This window comes from Nothobranchius furzeri, chromosome 19 (assembly GCF_043380555.1).
Source record: "Nothobranchius furzeri strain GRZ-AD chromosome 19, NfurGRZ-RIMD1, whole genome shotgun sequence".
Classification (NCBI taxonomy): domain Eukaryota; kingdom Metazoa; phylum Chordata; class Actinopteri; order Cyprinodontiformes; family Nothobranchiidae; genus Nothobranchius; species Nothobranchius furzeri.
Window position 1 is genome coordinate 8288630 of NC_091759.1, and position 21831 is coordinate 8310460.

The window sequence follows — 21831 nt, forward strand, 5'->3', positions numbered from 1 at the left end:
GCGCTCCTGCTGACTGAGAACGTTCACGTGCACTGTGTGTGTATGAAGAAGAGGAAGGGGAGGGGTGCGGCGGGGGAATTCACCTCTGGGTCTTTCCAAATGAAATGGGAGGGTAGGGGCTGAATCGACTGTATTAACATGGCTAAAGTCAATCACATCTTGATGTTCTTCCATTTAACGCACATTTCATTCATAATATCATAAACACAGGCCTATCATTCTTTCAGGTTTTTCTGAATTGTGTGAAATGGCCGAATAAAAAAATGAAAAACAAAACGATTTTGTGGTCACCCCCCCATCAAGGTCAAATTGTTTAGTCCTGACTAAAGGAAACTTATTGAGTCAAGAGCCAAACAGAAGAGATGAACATAAAAAGGCTAAAACCACCAGGTGCCCGATTCAGGAAAAGAAAAAAGAAAAAAGAGGAGAAAGATAAAGGTATGTACGCTCTCATGATGCATGTTTTCAATTTTTTGAACCAGTTAACTGGGATTTTAACGGTTAAATTTGGTCAACTAATGGCTAACAGAGCTAATAGGGCTGAAATACTGAAACGAATATTCAAATGTACGGAAGCGTTTTACTGTCAGTGCGGGAAAAAAACTCAGGACCAGTATCTCGTAATCATGAGAAATGTTCTCGTTAAAACGTGATTTATATCACCCAGTTTTAAATGACATTTACTTGAATTTTACTTGAATTTTACTCATCTAAGCCTAATGTGTTCATAACCTATGCTTGTTATAATGATTATTCATATGTTTATTCACTTTTCATTGTGATGCGCTAAAGTGCCGAATTATTGACTACACGTGTCTGCAGCACGATCAGACACTCATTTATAAAGTTTATCAGGAAAAAAATGTTGATTTGGAGTGACTTGCTCTTAAATGTAAATATGTGCAACTTAGAAAAACGAGTGTTCAATGGTTGTTCTAATAAAACATGCCTGTTTGTAGAAAACATGCGTGTGTGCGTGCAGGTGGGGGGGGGGGGCTCAAAGGGGGCCTCGCCCAGGGAGTAATTCCATGTAGAACCGCCACTTGTATATTACAATGGCTGTTGGAAGGAAGGATCTCCAGTAGCGGTCAGTGTTGCAGCAAAACTGAAGAAGCCTCTGACTGAAGACACTCTTCCGTTGTCGGACAGTCTTGTGAAGAGAATGCTCAGGGTTGTCCATAATTTTCTTGATTCTCTGGAGAATCCTTCTTTGCATTATCTCCTCCAGTGGTTCCACAGTCGTCCCCAGAACAGAACCAGCTTTTTTTATTAGGCTGTTGAGCCTTTTCAGGTCCCTGCTTCTGATCACTTCTGATGCTACTACCAGAGGCGGATTTAGCTATTTGGGGGCCCAAGGCGAACACAGACATGGGGCCCCCTTACACTAAATATTCGACAATCTTACCTTTAACTGGATTTGCGAAACTCTCCCCTCTTTTGACACAAGTTCTTTTCCCTTTTTATTAGTCCTCCTCTTTTTTCCTGTATTTCCCTCCCATTGAGCGCTTTCAATATTTGCTCTGCTTTCTTTTTCCTGTCAGTGCTCCTGTGCTTTAGCCTTAGTTATTTTTTTTCTATTTTCCATTTTGGTCTATGTTTTCCTCCCTTTAAACATTTTCCATCGTCTTTCCTTTCTGCTTCCTTTTGATGTTTACATCGAAAAACGACGTCACTTACAGACGTGAAAATAAAAGCGTTTATGAAGCATGCAGCTTCTTTCTCTTATTGGAGCCACTAGGATAACTCCATTTCATGCTTAATGTTTTGACTATCGCTTTGAGTTTGTTACGAACACTCCCACCTCTCTTCTTCTTCTTATTTGTGGTCTTATGGCACTTGGCAAACAACAATTTGGTGCATTACCGCCACCAACTGGATTGGAGTGGAATGACTACCAATAACTTCCTGTTTGTGCATCGCCGTCTTAATAACCCTCTTATGACCATAATTATAACAGGGCTGTCTGGTATTTTTTTAATCTTATGGCTGTAAAATACTAATAAAAAGTGCAAAGTGTGTGTAACTCTTCTCCTTTTTTCAGAACAATTTCAGCTTTTAGTGTATGGTTTGTATTTAGAATTTATTTCTATTAAAACCTTTAAAAACTCAGCTTAAAAGTGAAAAAAGCAAAAAACGGATTTGAATTTTTTACATTTATTACTGAACAGGAACTTCAAAATTACTGGGCAAACAATTTGAACTTTGAACTGTAATGCATCTATTCTTAAAAAAGTTTGAACCTTGGTATCTTTTTTTTAGCAGTTTTTAAGACCATTTATTTTTGTAAACTTCGTCGTCGTCGTCTTCCTCCGCTTATCCGGGTCCGGGTCGCGGGGGCAGCATCCCAACTAGGGAGCTCCAGGCCATCCTCTCCCCGGCCTTGTCCACCAGGTCCTCCGGCAGGACCCCAAGGCGTTCCCGGACCAGATTGGAGATGTAACCTCTCCAACGTGTCCTGGGTCGACCCGGGGGCCTTCTGCCGGCAGGACATGCCCGAAACACCTCCCCGGGGAGGCGTCCAGGAGGCATCCTGACCAGATGCCCAAACCACCTCAACTGGCTCCTTTCGATCCGGAGGAGCAGCGGTTCTACTCCGAGTTCCTCCCAAATGTCCGAGCTCCTCACCCTATCTCTAAGGCTGAGCCCGGCCACCCTACGGAGGAAACTCATTTCGGCCGCTTTTATCCGCGATCTCGTCTTTCGGTCATTACCCAAAGCTCATGACCATAGGTGAGGATTGGGACGTAGATCGACCGGTAAATCGAGAGCCTGGCTTTCTGGCTCAGCTCCCTCTTCCCCACGACAGATCGGCTCAGCGTCCGCATCACTGCAGACGCCGAACCAATCCGCCTGTCGATCTCCCGATCCCTCCTACCCTCACTCGTGAACAAGACCCCGAGATACTTAAACTCCTCCACTTGAGGTAGGACCTCTCCCCCGACCCGGAGGTGGCAAGCCACCCTTTTCCGGTCGAGAACCATGGTCTCAGATTTGGAGGTGCTGATCCTCATCCCAGCCGCTTCACATTCGGCCGCGAACCTACCCAGCAAGAGCTGAAGGTCAGAGCTGGATGAAGCTAGGAGGACCACATCATCCGCAAAAAGCAGAGACGAGATTCTCCTGCCACCAAACTCGACACACTCCACACGATGGCTGCGTCTAGAAATTCTGTCCATAAAAGTGATGAACAGAACCGGTGACAAAGGGCAGCCCTGGCGGAGTCCAACCCTCACTGGGAACAGGTCCGACTTACTACCGGCTATGCGGACAAAACTCACGCTCCTCTGGTAAAGGGACTGAATGGCCCTTAACAGAAAGCCACCCACCCCATACTCCTGGAGCGTCCCCCACAGGGTGCCCCTGGGGACACGGTCATAAGCCTTCTCCAAATCCACAAAGCACATGTGGATTGGTTGGGCAAACTCCCATGCCCCCTCCATCACCCTTGCAAGGGTATAGAGCTGGTCCACAGTTCCACGGCCAGGACGAAAACCACATTGCTCCTCCTCTATCTGAGATTCAACTATCGATCGGACCCTCCTCTCCAGTACCTTGGAGTAGACCTTTCCAGGGAGGCTGAGGAGTGTGATCCCCCTATAGTTGGAACACACCCTCAGGTCACCCTTCTTAAAGATGGGGACCACCACCCCGGTCTGCCACTCCCTAGGAACTGCCCCCGATGACCACGCAATGTTGTAGAGACGTGTCAACCATGACAGCCCTACAACATCCATAGCCTTGAGATACCCAGGACGAACCTCATCCGCCCCCGGGGCTCCGCCGCTGTGTAGTTGTTTGACTACCTCAGCAACTTCTGCCCCCAAGATCGGACAGTCCATCCCCAGGCCTCCCAGCTCTGGTTCCTCCTCGGAATGCGCATTGGTGGGATTGAGGAGCTCCTCAAAATATTCCTTCCACCGTCCGACTATAGCCTCAGTTGACGTCAGCAGCTCCCCATCCCCACTGTAAACAGTGTGAGCGAGTTGCTGCCTTCCTCTCCTGAGGCGCCGGACAGTTTGCCAGAACCTCTTTGGAGCCGATCGATAGTCTTTCTCCATGGCCTCACCAAACTCCTCCCACGCCCGAGATTTTGCCTCGGCAACTGCCACTGCTGCACCCCGCTTGGCTATCCGGTACCTGTCTGCTGCCTCCGGAGACCCACTGACCAGCCACGCCCTGTAGGCCTCCTTCTTCAGCTTGACGGCTCCCCGAACCTCTGGTGTCCACCAGCGGGTACGGGGTTGCCACCACGACTGGCACCGGCCACCTTACGACCACAGCTAGCAACAGCCGCCTCGACAATCGCAGAGTGGAACAAGGCCCACTCGGACTCAATGTCCCCCACTGCTCTCGGGACGTGGTCAAAGCTCTGCCAGAGGTGGGAGTTGAAGACCGTCTTGACAGGTCCTTCTGCCAGGCGTTCCCAGCAGACCCTCACTATGCGTTTGGGTCTGCCAGGTCTACGCGGCATGTTCCCTTGCCATCTGATCCAACTCACCACCAGGTGGTGATCAGTTGACAGCTCCGCCCCTCTCTTCACTCGGGTGTCCAAAACATACGGCCGCAGGTCAGATGATACGACTACAAAATCTATCATCGACCTGTGACCTAGGCTGCCCTGGTACCAAGTGTTTTGTAAACTTTCAGACGTTTTTATTTGATGTGGTAGGCCTTGTTCTCCAGCTGCAGGCAGAGTCCTGCACACCTCACACTGCCATGGGGTGCTTCTCTTGCACACCGTGCACTGCTATACCAAAAACTTTTGTTTTAGCAAAAATAATTATTTATTGTAAAAAGATAAATAATGCTGGAATGAAGCCGAATCTTACAATTAGCAAATAGTTGAGGGTTGTTCAAATAAAAAAAATAAAAAATACTGAACAAACATTCATACCCTGGTTCACTGGAGATCTGTCCTTTCGTGGTCACTGTCTTCAGATATAAGCCTTCTGGGACACCTAATAGACTGTGTTGATTTTCTTTGAGGCATTTCCATAATTTCATGCTTGCTTTTTATGCTAATTTGCTTCCCCGTTCCGTTATCCGCTTTCATCGTGGCGCTGCGCTCCGTTTCAATTAGGCTGTACAGCAGGATTTCCCCTCGTAGCAATATTTTCCTTAACTCTGATTGCTTCATGCTATAGATCATTGGAAAGCTGCTTTTATGTACTTGTAGGAACCGTTGGAATTCTTTGAATCTGATCAGCCATTAAAAAGTTATAAAACGAAGCATTTTGGATGAAAAACTCAGCACGTCTCTGAATCTGTGTTGTGATTAGTTGCACTCAAGACAGGGAATCCCGGTGGCTACCTTAATGTATTGTATACGCACGAAAAGCCCTATTATGAATCTTTTCAGCACTTTTGGAATTTTAATGATATCTTGAATGGTTCAGGATGTCATGTTCTGAGGTATGTGCTTAACCCAAGACATGCAGAATCAGACCATGCAAGTATGAAGGTAAAAAAAAAAGTTTATTTTTTAAGACAGGCGAAAACTAAGGGCGCACTGAAGTCCAGCGGTAGAGAATCAGGAAGCGGCGTCTAAAGGGAAAACAGAGGTGAGTATGGGAGTAGTTCTTGGGGAATTGCTTGTAGTCGGGACATACGGTGCGGAAACAGAGCAGGACAAATGGAGGGGAGTGAGCCGGGGTGATATCTAAGTGCTGTTGCGGTTCCAGTGGATGGATGTATGGAGGATTTGGTTGAGGAGGCTGATACGGAGAGGGAGCGTGAGCATGGTGGAGAGCGGGTCGGCTGGAAGAGAGATGAGGCAGGAAACAACCCGGAGAACTTCTTCCAGAGAATGCGGAAATCCAAGGATGCAGAAACCTGAGGTAAGTACCAAAAATTCACATGAACGAATCATCAAAAATTCCAAGCACAAAAATCTTTATCAAAGTCTTTAGCGAATCTCGAAGGGCAAGTGACTACCAGTTAGTAGCAATCATCCGGCGTCGTAGCATGGTCACCCTCCTCCTTATAAAGCCGGCCCGCTGATGAAGAACAGCTGTTGCTCCCTCTCCTGCAATCGGAGCTCAGAGGTTGTGAATGAAGTGCAGAGTACTCACCCCGGCTCATGACACAGGAACTATGGTAATGAGAAGTGCACATGTCTTATCCCGTCTGCGGCCACAGGTTGGCAATAAGAATATTGTGGCATTAACAGAGGGGTGCCGGCGGTCAGGACTAGGGGGCTCCCCAACACAAGGGGGCCCCAGGCGGCCGCCGACCTACGCCTAATGGTAAAACCGCCTCTGGCTACTACCCCAACAGACGATGGCTGAAGAGATTACACTCTCAACAACAGACTTGTAGAAGATCTGCAGCATCTTGCTACAGACATTGAAGGACTTAAGCGTCCTCAAGAAGTGCAGTCTGCTGTGTCCCTTCTTGTAAACAACTTGGCTGTTCTTTCTCCAGTCCAGTCCGTTGTCCAGGTGAACTCCAAAGTATTTGTATTCCTCAACCACCTCCACTTCTTCTCCCATGATGGAAACAGTGTTTGACTCCACCCTGTTTCTTCTGAAGATTAAGATCATCTCCTTTGTTTTGTTCATATTCAAGGTCAGATGATTGTTTCCACACCATGTCATAAAGCGCTCCACCAGTTCTCTGTACTCCGTTTCCTGTCTATCTCTGATACACTCGACAACTGCAGAGTCCTCTGAGTATTTCTGTAGATGACAGGTCTCAGATTTGTACTGGAAATCTGAGGTGTACAGGGTGAAAAGAAATGGTGAGAGTACAGTCCCCTGAGGTGCTCCAATGTTACTGATTGCCGGGTTTATGTGCAGTTCTTCAGCCTCACAAACTGTGGTCTGTTTGTCAGGTAGTCTTTAATCCAGGCGATAGTTGAGGCCCCCACCTGTGTCTTCTGGAGTTTCTAGCAAAGTACATCAGGCTGGATTGTGTTAAATGCACTGGAGAAATCAAAGAAAATGACCCTCACAGTGCTGCCTGCTTTCTCCAGATGACAGTGGGTTGGTTGAAGCAGCTGGATGATGGCATCTTCAACTCCAACTTCATGGCGATAAGCAAACTGTAGCGGGTCCTGATATGTTCTAGTTTGCTTATTCAGGTGGACCAACAGGAGTCTCTCCAGGACCTTCATGATGTGGGATGTCAGGGCAACCGGTCTGTAGTCGTCACTGACTGATGGGCGAGTTTTCTTTGGAACTGGAACAAGGCAGGATGTCTTCCACAGGACTGGAACGTTCTCCTGGGCCAGGCTGAGGTTGAAGAGGTGCTGCAGAATCCCACAGAGCTGCTCTGCACAGGCCTTCAGTACCCTGGGGCTGACACCATCTGGACTTGCAGCCGTGTTCCTACTCAGTCTCTCCAGTTAACTCTTCACCTGACTTCTAGAGACAGATAGGTGGGAGGGGGAGGTAAATGGGGCAGCAGCATCTCCTGACTTGGTTGAAGACAGATTTATAGAACCAGAAGAGTCCATGACTGCGTTAGAGGACAAAAGAGCTGGCGTGTGACAGGAAAATGTTGGATCAGAGGAGGACGGGTTGTTTGATTGGCTGGGGACCGGCGAGGAGGATGCTGGGTTTGTTCCTGAAGTGAACCTATTGAAGAACTTGTTCAGTTCATTGGCTGTGTCCAGGCTGCCATCTGTGCAATCCTTCCTCTGCTTGAAGCCTTGATCTTCTTCATCCCTGACCAGACATCTCTGATATTGTTCCTCTGTAGGTTGTTCTCCAGCTTCTTCCTGTATGCCTCCTTGCTGTCTCTGATCTTGATCTTCAGCTGCTTCTATATACTCCTCAATAATTCCCTGTCTCCCTCCTTGAAGGCTCTTTTTTCTCATTTAGAAGATTCTTCAGTTCACTGGTGATCCAGGGTTTGTTATTAGCAAAGCATTTCACTGCTCTGATGGGTATGATGTTGTCCACACAGAAGTTTATTTACTCAGTGACACATCCAGTCATGGCATTGATGTCCTCCTCATATCCTTGTCGGAGAGTCATCCAATCTGTGGTCTCAAAACAACTCTGCAGGACTTATTCAGTGTCCTGTGACCATTTTCTCACAGTTCTTCTTGTCACAGGTTGCCTCTGAACAATTGGTTTGTATTCTTAGCAGAGAAGAACAAGACTGTGATCTGATTGTCCCAGAGGATGTCTTGTTTTGGACATGTATGCATTCTTTACATTTGCATAACACAAATCCAATGTCTTGTTTTCTCTGGTGGAGCAGCTGACAAACTGTTGAAATGTTGGAAATGTAGCAAGGAGCGAGGCATGATTAAAATCACCAGATATAGCCACAAATGCATTGGGGTGCTGGGTTTGTAGCTTAGTGACAACGGAACTGATGGCATCACATGCATTCTCAGCAATGGCTGAAGGTGGAATATAAACGGTTGCCAAGACAACACTGGTGAACTCTCTTGGCAAATAATATGGGCGACAACTTACTGCCAAGAGTTCAACATCTGGGCTGCAGAGACGACATTTCACTAAAACATGACATGGATGGAACCATGTATTGTTGACAAGCACTGCCACTCCACCTCCTTTTCTTTTCCCGCTCCTCTTCAGATCTCTGTCTGCTCGTACAGTCAGGAATCCTGGCAGAGAGACGCTGGAATCGGGGATATGGTCCTGCAGCCACGTCTCAGTGAAACACATAACACTACACTGCCGATACTCTGATTGAGTCCTTGAAAGGGCTTGGAGTTCATCCATCTTGTTGGCCAGTGATCTCACATTGCCCATTATGATCGATGGAAGAGATGGTTTGAATTTTCTCTTTCTCTGTGTCCGTTTTGCTCCCGCTCTGCACCCACGCTTCTTGCGTTTTAGCTCATTTGGGATTTGTGGCTTCAGTTGAGGTATTATTTCAGCCTTCCCAATGTTAATCAGCTGCTCCCGATTGTAAACCAGCTTGTTGCCATGGTTACACATCATAACAAATGCTCAAAAAGTAAAAAGATAGCAGTAAAAATCCTCCAAGCTTCACAGCACCAGAAACAGAAAAGTAAAATATCCAAAAAAAAAAAAAAATACAGTTTTTCTTGAGAAACTAGAAGAAAAAAAATGTCCAAGAAAAGGCTAAACTTACATATAGTCAACAGAGCTACTCCAACATGCAGCCACCTAGAGCAGCGCAGTTCTGGAACTGTGGATGTGGATAACGGCGTTAAAACGATTAAAAGTAAAATAACTAACAATACATATGTAAGGAAAATAACTACATACTGGTAAATAGCATTTCTTGCAGAAATGCTGTTTGATTGCTGATTGCTGAAAAGCTGAGCAGATCCATCAATGTAACATGTCATAATTTTAGGATTCTGGGTTGGAGCAGAGGCAGAAATTTGATTTATTTTTTATTTTTTGACAGGGGGATAAACCGTGCAGTTTCAGAGAATAATTTGTGTGGGGGACATGAAAAAATGTCTTCTTCCTGCTGTTTTGCAACTTGCAGGGTGGGCTTCCTGCATGAGCAAATTCACAGAGAAACCAGCCAATAAGAGGTGTCCGACTATCAGGAAATAATAGGGAGCCTAAAGCTGGGCGGACACTGTGCGACTTTTTCACTCGTAGCACTCAGCTTCAGCTCAAACTGTACGACTTCCTCGCAGTGTGCGGTTCTGATACTTTTTGGGTCGCAGCTGCTCGCAGCGCCGCTTCAACAGTGCAATACCCTCACGAGGGACGAGCAAAATGTTAAACACTCCAGAAGTTTGTGCAAGCTCACAATTGCTGATCGTTAGCTGGTCACGTGGTGTTAATCGCCTCTCGTAACCCCTTGTACACTACACGACGCTCGGCGTAAAACTCGCCCCGATCTCGTGGATTCTCGCACGAGTGGAAAATGGGCTCAAAAAAGTGAAAAAGTCGCACAGTGAACGCCCGGCTTAAGTCACTTCCGCACCATGGGTCCCCGGAAGAACGAAAAAATGAAGGCAAGTCAATGGGCCTAAAAACGCTATTTTCTAATTCCACTTGTTTTGTGCGCTTCAAAAAAGTGACATCATCAAACCAGACATGGAGAAAACTGAAGGAAAAGGGCTGTAAGTTCAGCAAACCTCCCACAGTAGGAAAGAACCATCATAAATCTGGTCATTTGATAAGTAGCAGCTACGCTAGGGGAGAGGAGATAATGTGGTGACGTGACATCACATATGCAACATGCCGATTTCTAGTTTGTAGTCATGCTAATTACAAACTTTTACAAGCTAATAAATCTCAAAGTACGTGACTGGCGTGGTCGAAACGCCCACCATTACTTTCATTTAAATTGCAGTACAACATATGTGTGATCCAGGGCGTAAGGCAAAGTGGAATATAAAATAACGTTTTTAGCCCTGTTAACTTGCATTCATTTTTTGTTTTTGCCGGGGACCCATGGTGCAGAAGTGACTTAGACTCCCTATAGGGTATTCAATTCTGCTGTTTCTTGCCCTCTCTTCAAACTAACTTCTCTTCCCTGAAACAGGAGCATCAGAGCATTTTTACCCAAAGAGATGGACTTACAAGGCATTTATTTATACTAGAAACCACTGCAAATGTTCTAAAAAAACAAGTGAACTTGGTATCTCAGTAAACAATGGTAGAACTTGAGGTAAAGTACAACAACATCTCTGGAACAATTTCACACTAAAAAGAGAGAACACCATCTAAAAATGAAATGTCAAAACAAAATTTCATTAAGTCTCATGATGTGGAAGCTATTGCCACATCTACAAATGTCCCCATCAAAATAATGATATTAAATATGGAAACTATCTGTATAATCTAATAGAACAGTTCTGGGGTGAAGTTACTTAAAGTGAAATCTGTTATATATTTTCAATTGTATGTCTGTGATGAGCAGCAACACAAAAAGATGATCAGGTCTGCTGTATCGTGTCACAACTTTGTGAAACATTAAAAACCAGGATTAACATGTCTGTCACATATACAACCTAAAACTAACTTCAGGGTGGTTTTATTTTGCTTTTCATGGTGGCGACACTGATGTAGATGTTTCAAAATCAAAAAGTTTAGGGACACTAAATAAAGTGATGTTTTAAAATATGCTGCTCATCTGAGACGTTAAATAGATGTATAGTGGTGAATATCTGGAAAAAATATTCAGTCTGCCTAAAAATGGTTCAACTGCCACCTGTTAGATTTTTAGGGATTCGAGATTTTTCAAACTTAATTCAAATTTCTGCAGTTGTCAGTAAGTAAAAGTTATTTATATAGCACTTATCACAGAAAGAAAAATCAGTGTTTCACAGAGATCAACAAAACAACATGTAGTCATTAAATCATCCTAAGAACTAAATAAAATGTCATGAAACAATTGAAAGATAATTAATATCACAAAATTTTTAACACTTTTAACATTTTAGACCCTTTGCAATCAGGGTTCCGTCCCGGTCATAGTACTGAGAATGCCCTTCTTAGAGTTTTTAATGATGTTCTGCAGTCCTGGACAACCCGCTCTACTTCCTGAGCTACTGAGGTCAGAAAGGGCCTTACTATAGATGATCAGACATTTAGTCTTTTCAGAGTTTAACTGAAGGAAGTTATCTTCTAGCCAGCTGGTGACAGCTGATAGATTCAGACCGTATACAAAAGTCAGAATCCTTTTATATATATGTGTGTGTGTGTGTGTGTGTGTACGATTAAGTTCCTATAGAACCTGTAACTTCTGTTAGAAAGGTACGATCTAAACCAGTCTAGAATAGTTCCAGAGATCCTCACATGGTTCTGAACAGTGTCAAAAACTGCAGAAACATTCAACAACCCTCTGGAGGCAGACGATGCAGATTTGCAGCAGTTAAAACTAGGGCCGGACCGATATATCGGCCGGCCGATATTATCGGCCGATATTAAGGTCATTAACACTATCGGCTATCGGCCAAAAAGACGGCCGACATTGCGCTACCTGTCCAGCAGATGGCGCCAGCTTTATGTATAAGTTTTGTGAATAGGTTCACCAAGTTTACTTCCAAAGAGTGTTACTTTGTTACAAAGCACAAGCATTACATTTTATTTATTGCTACATTTTTATTATTTTAATATTCTTATAAGGATCTTCTGTCCCTAAACTTGTGCGTGTTGTTAGATTCCCCAGAGTTAGCTAAGTCAGAAAAAACATTTTGTAACCAGTTGTTTTAGCATAAAGCAATGGAAGGGAAGGCTTGCATTCACCTACATAAAAAATACTACAGTATATGTGAATTCACTTACATTGTTTTATGCTAAACTAAGAAACCCAACTGCTGCCAGATCATATTGGGCTGGTTATAAAATACTTTTTCTGACTTGTCTAACTCTGGGGAATCTTAACTAGACACAGTTTGACTGAGTGGTGGAATATTCCTTTAAGTTAAAATATATTTGTGGAAACCACAGTTTACAAGAAAAAACTTGAATGATAGATTTATGCTGTGACTGAGTTTGTTTGTTCTGTTGTTTTTGAGATCTGCTAAATAAATCTTATTTGCATTACTTGGAAACCCTAGTGAGTTATTGAGACAGTTCTTTGATCTGTAATAGAGAAATAAGTTTGCATCAAATAGGCAGAGAATGAAGGGTTTAAGCTTAAGAAAATTTTTATTTTTATTTTTTGTGAGGGAGATTTATCGGCCATTATATCGGCTATTGGCCTTTTGTTAAAAGTTTTATATCGGTATCGGTCCCAAAAAAAGCATATCGGTCGGGCCCTAGTTAAAACTTACCTACCTGGTTACTCCACATACATATTTCATGAGCATTTTTTAACTCAAAAGTACCCCTGAAAGACTTAGTTGTTCGTCCTTGTATTAAAACTTATTTTGAGCCTGAGAGGGTTAATGATGCATGAGAAGTTTTGTTAACAAACCTTCGTCCCCTCTGAAATCTCTTCTTTCTTTGGTTGGGGGTGAACTGGAGCTCCCAGAGAAAACCCCCTATGCCACACAAGGAGACACAGTAATGATTTGGATAAGTGTTTTCTGTGACATAATCCTTGCGTTGCTTTTTTCCCCCCCAAAGATGAGGACATGTGGTAATGTGTGTCAGGGAAGGGACGTGGTTTTTAGTCACCCTTGATGGAATTGCTTTGTCATGACTCGAGGTAAGTGTCCAACCCAAGACATGCAGAATCAATACTCGTCGGGCAGATTGAGTAAAAGTAAAGTTCTTTATTATTAAAAGGGAACAAAAATAGCACAGGGAAGTCCTGTGGGAGTGAGCGGTGCAGCTCGAGTCCAAGTAGCGCTCGGGATGAATGAGGGAGGCGGGGGAGCAGAGGTGAGCGCTGGGCAGAGGGTGAGCGATCCGGGATGGGTGAGGTCGCAGAGAGGGGCCAACAGGAACAACGGAGGAGGATGAGACGTGGTGTATGAGTCCAGAGTACAAAAACAGCGAGAGGGAAGCAGGTTGAGTGCGGATCCTGAAGGAAGGGAAACAAACACCAGGCGTAAGGGATAATCCAAAAACAGTCCGAGGTCAAAATCCAAGTATCCAATAACGAGACAAAGCGAGCAAACAAGAACGAGTACAAAGGGCTGGGGCTACCTAAACTGGTGCAATCATCCGGCGTAGTGAGGTGTCTCCATCCTCCTTTTAAACCCGAGTTCCTGATTGGGATCTCCTTCCGCTCCTCACCTGAGGGAAATCAGCTCAATCACAGTTAGAGTGGAGATGGTGCCACCCACCTCGGCTCAGGAACATGACATGCTTTTATTGTACTTCATCTAAAACCTAACAAACTAATGATTTATCTATTGACTAACGAACTAAAAAACTAAAAAGTCATAGCCGACCTTTCCAAGCTTAATGCTTTCACCACATTTGAGTAAACTGCTGAATAATTGTAGCTCTACAGTGAAAAATGTACAGAAGAGTCATATAAACTGAAACAGAAAGCTAACTAACTAACTAACTAACTAACTGACTAACAACTAAATAACAACTAACTAACTAACTAAGTAACTAACTAACTAAAAGAAACACCTTCAAAGTAGAAGGAAGTTCAGGCTTTTTTCCCCTATAAAATGGGTTTCCACTTTACGTTCTTGGTGACTGGCTCAATAGGTTTCCCTCTAATTGGACGTAGAACGGTCCGTCTTGGTTTGGGGTTGAGACCAGATGGTGTGTGTGGTTCCTTCCTCAGTGGACTCCTTTAAAAAGCAGCTGAAGACTCACTTGTTCAAGCTGGCTTTTGTATGACCTTCTTCACCACTCTCTCTTTATTCTGCTCTCCCCACCTATTCCACCTTCCTCAGGATCCACTGATTTCCCTCTTTCCTGTTCACTCTCTCTCTTTCTTAACATTTTTTAATCACAATTGCCTATTTTTGCTCATTTAAAATATATTTTTAAACATTTTCTAAATGCTTTTTAATATTTTTACATTTTTTGATTTTGTGAAGCGCCTCGTGATTTTTATCTTGAGTGGCGCTCTAATAGAAATGTAACTTTCTTCTTCTTCTCAACATCCTCAGAACCAGCCTCCACCTTTTTCAAAGATGAAATTAACTCCTTCTCCTTTCCAATTTTCTTTGGAGAAGTGTCCATCTTTTTTGCTTCAGCCCCCAGTTCATTTCTAGATTTCGTGCTTTTGGCTTCCTTGGGAGATGTTTCATTCCTATAGCCACCATCGGAGCCTGTCAACAATCTGTCTTCAATGATATCGTCAGACCAACCAAATTCCTCCAACAATGAATCCAAGAACTCATCGTGAGACATATTCTCAGATGAAATTAACTCTTTCTCCTTTTCAGTTTTCCTTGGAGAAGTGTCCTTCTTTTTTGCTTCAGCCCCCAGTTCATTTGTAGATTTAGTATATTTTTGTGCCCTGGAAGATTTTTCATTCCCAAAGCTATTTTCAAATTCATCTGTAGGAACTGGTAGAACGTTTTGGGGGAGTCCAGTATGTCTGCTTCTCACTGGAGGTAAAACGGTTTGTCGTTGTTTGGGGTTGAACCTGGATGGTGGGCTTTGTTCACTTATTTTGCTGTTTTCAGATGTTTCGGCTTGATTTTTCGGAGACCATCTCCCAGGTAAAGATAACTCAATATCCTTTTCAGTTTTCCTTGGAGAAGTGTCCATCTTTTTTGCTTCAGCCCCCAGTTCATTTGTAGATTTCGTGCTTTTGGCTTCCTTGGGAGATGTTTCATTCCTGTAGCCACCATTGGAGCCTGGCAACAATCTGTCGTCAATGATATCGTCAGACCAACCAAATTCCTTCAACCATAAATCCAAGAACTCTCCGGGAGACATATTCTCAGATGAAATTACCTCTTTCTCCTTTTCAGTTTTCATTGGAGAATTGTCCATCTTTTTTGCTTCAGCCCCCAGTTCATTTGTAGATTTTATATATGTGTGTGCCCTGGAAGAGTTTTCATTCCCAAAGCTATTTTCAAATTCATCTGTAGGAACTGGTAGAACATTTTGGGAGAGTCCAGTATGTCTGCTTCTCACTGGAGGTAAAACGGTTTGTCGTTGTTTGGGGTTGAACCTGGATGGTGGGCTTTGTTCACTTATTTTGCTGGTTTCAGATGTTGTGGCTTGATTTTTCGGAGACCATCTCCCAGGTAAAAATAACTCAATATCCTTTTCAGTTTTCCTTGGAGAAGTGTCCGTCTTTTTTGCTTCAGCCCCCAGTTCATTTGTAGATTTCGTGCTTTTGGCTTCCTTGGGAGATGTTTCATTCCTATAGCCACCATCGGAGCCTGGCAACAATCTGTCTTCAATGATATCGTCAGAACAACCAAATTCCTCCAACAATGAATCCAAGACCTCTGCCATTGCTCGACCTTTGGGAGACTTTTTCACTGATGAAATAAACTCTTTCTCCTTTTCAGTTTTCATTGGAGAAGTGTCCATCTTTTTTGCTTCAGCCCCCAGTTCATTTGTAGATTTAGTATATTTTTGTGCCCTGGAAGATTTGACATTCCCAAAGCTATTTTCAAATTCATCTGTAGGAACTGGTAGAACGTTTTGGGGGAGTCCAGTATGTCTGCTTCTCACTGGAGGTAAAACGGTTTGTCGTTGTTTGGGATTGAACCTGGATGGTGGGCTTTGTTCACTTATTTTGCTGTTTTCAGATGTTTCGACTTGATTTTTCGGAGACCATCTCCCAGGTAAAGATAACTCAATATCCTTTTCAGTTTTCATTGGAGAAGTGTCCATCTTTTTTGCTTCAGCCCCCAGTTCATTTGTAGATTTCGTGCTTTTGGCTTCCTTGGGAGATGTTTCATTCCTATAGCCACCATCGGAGCCTGGCAACAATCTGTCGTCAATGATATCGTCAGACCAACCAAATTCCTTCAACCATAAATCCAAGAACTCGTCGTCAGACATATTCTCAGATGAAATTACCTCTTTCTCCTTTTCAGTTTTCATTGGAGAAGTGTCCATCTTTTTTGCTTCAGCCCCCAGTTCATTTGTAGATTTTATATATGTGTGTGCCCTGGAAGAGTTTTCATTCCCAAAGCTATTTTCAAATTCATCTGTAGGAACTGGTAGAACATTTTGGGAGAGTCCAGTATGTCTGCTTCTCACTGGAGGTAAAACGGTTTGTCGTTGTTTGGGGTTGAACCTGGATGGTGGGCTTTGTTCACTTATTTTGCTGGTTTCAGATGTTTTGGCTTGATTTTTCGGAGACCATCTCCCAGGTAAAAATAACTCAATATCCTTTTCAGTTTTCCTTGGAGAAGTGTCCGTCTTTTTTGCTTCAGCCCCCAGTTCATTTGTAGATTTCGTGCTTTTGGCTTCCTTGGGAGATGTTTCATTCCTATAGCCACCATCGGAGCCTGGCAACAATCTGTCTTCAATGATATCGTCAGAACAACCAAATTCCTCCAACAATGAATCCAAGACCTCTGCCATTGCTCGACCTTTGGGAGACTTTTTCACTGATGAAATAAACTCTTTCTCCTTTTCAGTTTTCATTGGAGAAGTGTCCATCTTTTTTGCTTCAGCCCCCAGTTCATTTGTAGATTTAGTATATTTTTGTGCCCTGGAAGATTTGACATTCCCAAAGCTATTTTCAAATTCATCTGTAGGAACTGGTAGAACGTTTTGGGGGAGTCCAGTATGTCTGCTTCTCACTGGAGGTAAAACGGTTTGTCGTTGTTTGGGGTTGAACCTGGATGGTGGGCTTTGTTCACTTATTTTGCTGTTTTCAGATGTTTCGACTTGATTTTTCGGAGACCATCTCCCAGGTAAAGATAACTCAATATCCTTTTCAGTTTTCCTTGGAGAAGTGTCCATCTTTTTTGCTTCAGCCCCCAGTTCATTTGTAGATTTAGTATATTTTTGTGCCCTGGAAGATTTTTCATTCCCAAAGCTATTTTCAAATTCATCTGTAGGAACTGGTAGAACATTTTGGGAGAGTCCAGTATGTCTGCTTCTCACTGGAGGTAAAACGGTTTGTCGTTGTTTGGGGTTGAACCTGGATGGTGGGCTTTGTTCACTTATTTTGCTGGTTTCAGATGTTGTGGCTTGATTTTTCGGAGACCATCTCCCAGGTAAAGATAACTCAATATCCTTTTCAGTTTTCATTGGAGAAGTGTCCATCTTTTTTGCTTCAGCCCCCAGTTCATTTGTAGATTTCGTGCTTTTGGCTTCCTTGGGAGATGTTTCATTCCTATAGCCACCATCGGAGCCTGGCAACAATCTGTCGTCAATGATATCGTCAGACCAACCAAATTCCTTCAACCATAAATCCAAGAACTCGTCGTCAGACATATTCTCAGATGAAATTACCTCTGTCTCCTTTTCAGTTTTCATTGGAGAAGTGTCCATCTTTTTTGCTTCAGCCCCCAGTTCATTTGTAGATTTTATATATGTGTGTGCCCTGGAAGAGTTTTCATTCCCAAAGCTATTTTCAAATTCATCTGTAGGAACTGGTAGAACATTTTGGGAGAGTCCAGTATGTCTGCTTCTCACTGGAGGTAAAACGGTTTGTCGTTGTTTGGGGTTGAACCTGGATGGTGGGCTTTGTTCACTTATTTTGCTGGTTTCAGATGTTGTGGCTTGATTTTTCGGAGACCATCTCCCAGGTAAAAATAACTCAATATCCTTTTCAGTTTTCCTTAGAGAAGTGTCCATCTTTTTTGCTTCAGCCCCCAGTTCATTTGTAGATTTCGTGCTTTTGGCTTCCTTGGGAGATGTTTCATTCCTATAGCCACCATCGGAGCCTGGCAACAATCTGTCTTCAATGATATCGTCAGAACAACCAAATTCCTCCAACAATGAATCCAAGACCTCTGCCATTGCTCGACCTTTGGGAGACTTTTTCACTGATGAAATAAACTCTTTCTCCTTTTCAGTTTTCATTGGAGAAGTGTCCTTCTTTTTTGCTTCAGCCCCCAGTTCATTTGTAGATTTAGTATATTTTTGTGCCCTGGAAGAGTTTTCATTCCCAAAGCTATTTTCAAATTCATCTGTAGGAACTGGTAGAACGTTTTGGGAGAGTCCAGTATGTCTGCTTCTCACTGGAGGTAAAACGGTTTGTCGTTGTTTGGGGTTGAACCTGGATGGTGGGCTTTGTTCACTTATTTTGCTGGTTTCAGATGTTTTGGCTTGATTTTTCGGAGACCATCTCCCAGGTAAAAATAACTCAATATCCTTTTCAGTTTTCCTTGGAGAAGTGTCCATCTTTTTTGCTTCAGCCCCCAGTTCATTTGTAGATTTCGTGCTTTTGGCTTCCTTGGGAGATGTTTCATTCCTATAGCCACCATCGGAGCCTGGCAACAATCTGTCGTCAATGATATCGTCAGACCAACTAAATTCCTTCAACCATGAATCCAAGAACTCGCCGGGAGACGTTTTCTCAGATGAAATAAACTCTTTCTCCTTTTCAGTTTTCCTTGGAGAAGTGTCCATCTTTACCACCTCAGGCCCCAATTTTTTTGGTATTTTGGAGCAACTGTCTTCTTTGGGATATATTTCATTGCAAAAGCTCTTTTGAACGTCATCATCAGAGTCAGAAGACCATGGGTCTGTAAATATTTCTTCATTCTTTGATGTTTCCTGAATCCCTGCATGATATTTAGGAGCCTTTTTCCCTGGCGAAAGCACTTCATTGTCCCCTCCATTCTCCTTTAGAGGCGCTTTTACCCTCTTCGGTTTGAGAGGCTTTGCCTTCAAAAATATCTCTTCAAATTTTCCCTCAGAGCCTGACTTCCCATCATCGGCGCTGAGTTGACTGATTTGTTTCCTGAGCTCCTCACATTCATTCTGTTGCTTGTCGTTTATTCTCTGAAGCTGTTTTTGCTTTTCCTTGCTAATCAGGAGCTCTTGAGTCAGTTCTTCCACCTTTTTCGGGAGTTCTTTGTCTGGCTCAAAATCTGGACTTTTTAAGTATTCCAGCTCATACTCTGCAGTTTTAATTGCGTCCTTCAGCTGGCTAATTTCGTTGATATATTTTGTAATTTCTTCTTGTGAAGCCAATTCCAGCTCCATTAGTTCCGTGTTGTGCCTTTGTTTCATCTCCTCGAGCTGAATACGCAGCTCGTCTATAACCTTATTACTGGACTCCAGCTCTTGTTCTGCCTTCCTTAGGGCGGCGGCTTTCGCTGTTAATTTTTTGTGTAAATTCCTGCGAGAAACAAGGCCCTCCGATGTGTTATTTATATAAACTTTGATGTTTTCTAAGGCTGTTGATAACTGATTACTGACAGGTTCCTTCTTATTCAGTAAGATTCCTGCATTATCAGAAACAGTTTCCACAAAACTCCTGACGTCTTTGTGAAGCTTCTTGTACTGCTCTTGTTTGTTTTCTAGCTTCACCTTTAACTGATCTAATTTTAACTGAAGTTCGGATGATTGAGAATCTTCTTTCAGCTTATTTTTTTCATTAAGAGACTGATGTATCTCATTTCTTCCCTCCAAATCATCTTGCTTGATCTGTTGCCCCTGCAGACATATCGTTTTCTGCAAGTGAGACTCTTGAATGTTTACCTCTTTCTGCTTTTGGTTACTGTCCCTAAGTGAGGAGACTATCTGCAATTGTTGGTTTATCTGTTTTAGCTCCTCAGAAATTTTCTCTGCACTCATTTTCTCACGCTCAGCCTTTTCGATGTTTTGAGAAAGGCTATTAATCTTTTCATTGCACATCGAGCGCGTTTCCTTCAGCTCATAAACCTCCTTTAGAAGCGCTGCCTCAGATGTCTGCAACTCTTCAATTGTTGATTTGAAAGATTTGCATTCCTCTTCTCTGTGACTGTTTTCCAATTTTTTTCTCAGTTCCTGAATTAGTCTTTCATTCTCATCATTCTTTGTGGTCAGGTCTTTAATTTCAAACTCTAAACCTAAATTTCTCTCTTTTATATCACTCAATTCTGATAAAGGCACATAGACCATGGTGTCGTTTTGTTTGGAAACACTCATGTCGTCACCTTCTTTCACCAGGTCCCTTAGTTTCGCCTCTAGGTGACTTATCGAGCTGGTCAAGCCGTCTGTCTTACCATGTATGGTTTTAATTTTACCTTTCCACCCACTAAACTCATTAAAGGCAGCCTGGAGACCAAATATTTCACATTTATAGTGCCTCAGTTTGATTAAAATGTCGTTAAACAATGTGTCTTTTTCATCTGCTATAACATCGACTCGTTTCCAGTCACTGGTCTTTGCAATTTCCAGCTCAGATTGCAGGCTTTGAATGTTCTGAACAAGTTCGCTAATGTAGTTTCTGTCAGCTATGCGCATCGACTCACTTTCCATAAGCTGATTTTGAGAAGCCTGAAACTGTTTTTCCAAATTAATACACCGTTGTCTCAGCTGGTATCCTTCAAGTGGAAGTCCTGTAGCCTTGCTAAAGTGCTCCTGTGTTTCTTCAAGTTTGCTTTTCAGTTTGTTATTTTCTTCTGTGAGAAGCATAATTTGCTCAAGCCTTGATGGGTCAAACGAGAGTTGCGCGTATTTCTCAGCTCGCCGTCTCTGCTGTCTCGTCGTTGCTGCTCCTTGAATCATCCTGAGATAAGAAATTAAATTCTGTGGTGGGAGTGTGAAAACACGTAACTTGTCACAAAGTCAGATGCTGTCTGATCGAATCCCTCCAGAGAAGTGGGTAATGCAGTGATGCAGCTAAGTGATTATGTCACTGGCCTTTGTGATGTCATATAAGCTAAGTTCCGTACAGTAGTAGTGGTGGTAGTAGTGGCAGTAGTAGTGTAGAAGCAGTAGTAGTAGTGTTCTTGCTTCTACCCCTTTGATTAATTAATAATATAAAATATTTTAATAATTAATTAATGTAATTAATTAATTAATTAATTAATTGCACTTATAATTAATTACACTTGCTTCTACCCCTTTAATAATTGCAGCAGTAAGCAGGGCTCTTGTTGCTATGCACCTGTGAGGGTTTTGACATTGATCACCTATATTTATCACCTTTGTTGTTATTCTTCCGCAGACAACGCTGCTCGTATGGCTGTGTGCACCCCCACAAATTATATATCAAAACGAGCGGCTCGGCCACGGGAGGTGTGCTGTTCCCTTTCTAAGCAGTTTGACTCACAATGGTGAAATATTTAGCAAAAAACTTTGAAAGGTTTTTAATTTTGATGCTGTGACAAATTTAAATTTGCATAATATTTGCACAATGATCAATTAAATGTGCACATAATTAAGGGGTAATTAGATGGCAGGCCCTCTAAAGGAGCAGTTTTACACATGCATGAATAATATCATCATTTTGTTTTTTACCTTAATGTAACCCAAAAATCATTATTTTGGGGTTTTCACGCAAACATCACCTAAATATAATTTTTTTTGAGGTTTTTCAACCTAAATATCATTATTTTGGGTTGTTCACCCAACATCAGCCAAAAATCTTTATTTGGCCTCTACAGCATGTGGCCAGTATCTTGACCTGTAATATTAT

At 42.9% G+C, this 21831-nt stretch overlaps 1 protein-coding gene across 1 annotated transcript; it reads right to left on the reverse strand.

Annotated features, from left to right (window-relative positions):
- Positions 1-12842: 12842 nt before the first annotated feature.
- LOC107372872 (interaptin-like) lies at positions 12843-21142 on the reverse strand. Its single transcript, XM_070547726.1, has 2 exons — positions 13512-21142; positions 12843-13386 (listed from the first exon to the last, which is right to left on the reverse strand). Exon 1 carries the CDS (start codon positions 20916-20918, stop codon positions 14382-14384), a length of 6537 nt encoding a protein of 2178 aa, XP_070403827.1. The 5' UTR covers positions 20919-21142; the 3' UTR covers positions 12843-13386; positions 13512-14381.
- Positions 21143-21831: the final 689 nt, after the last annotated feature.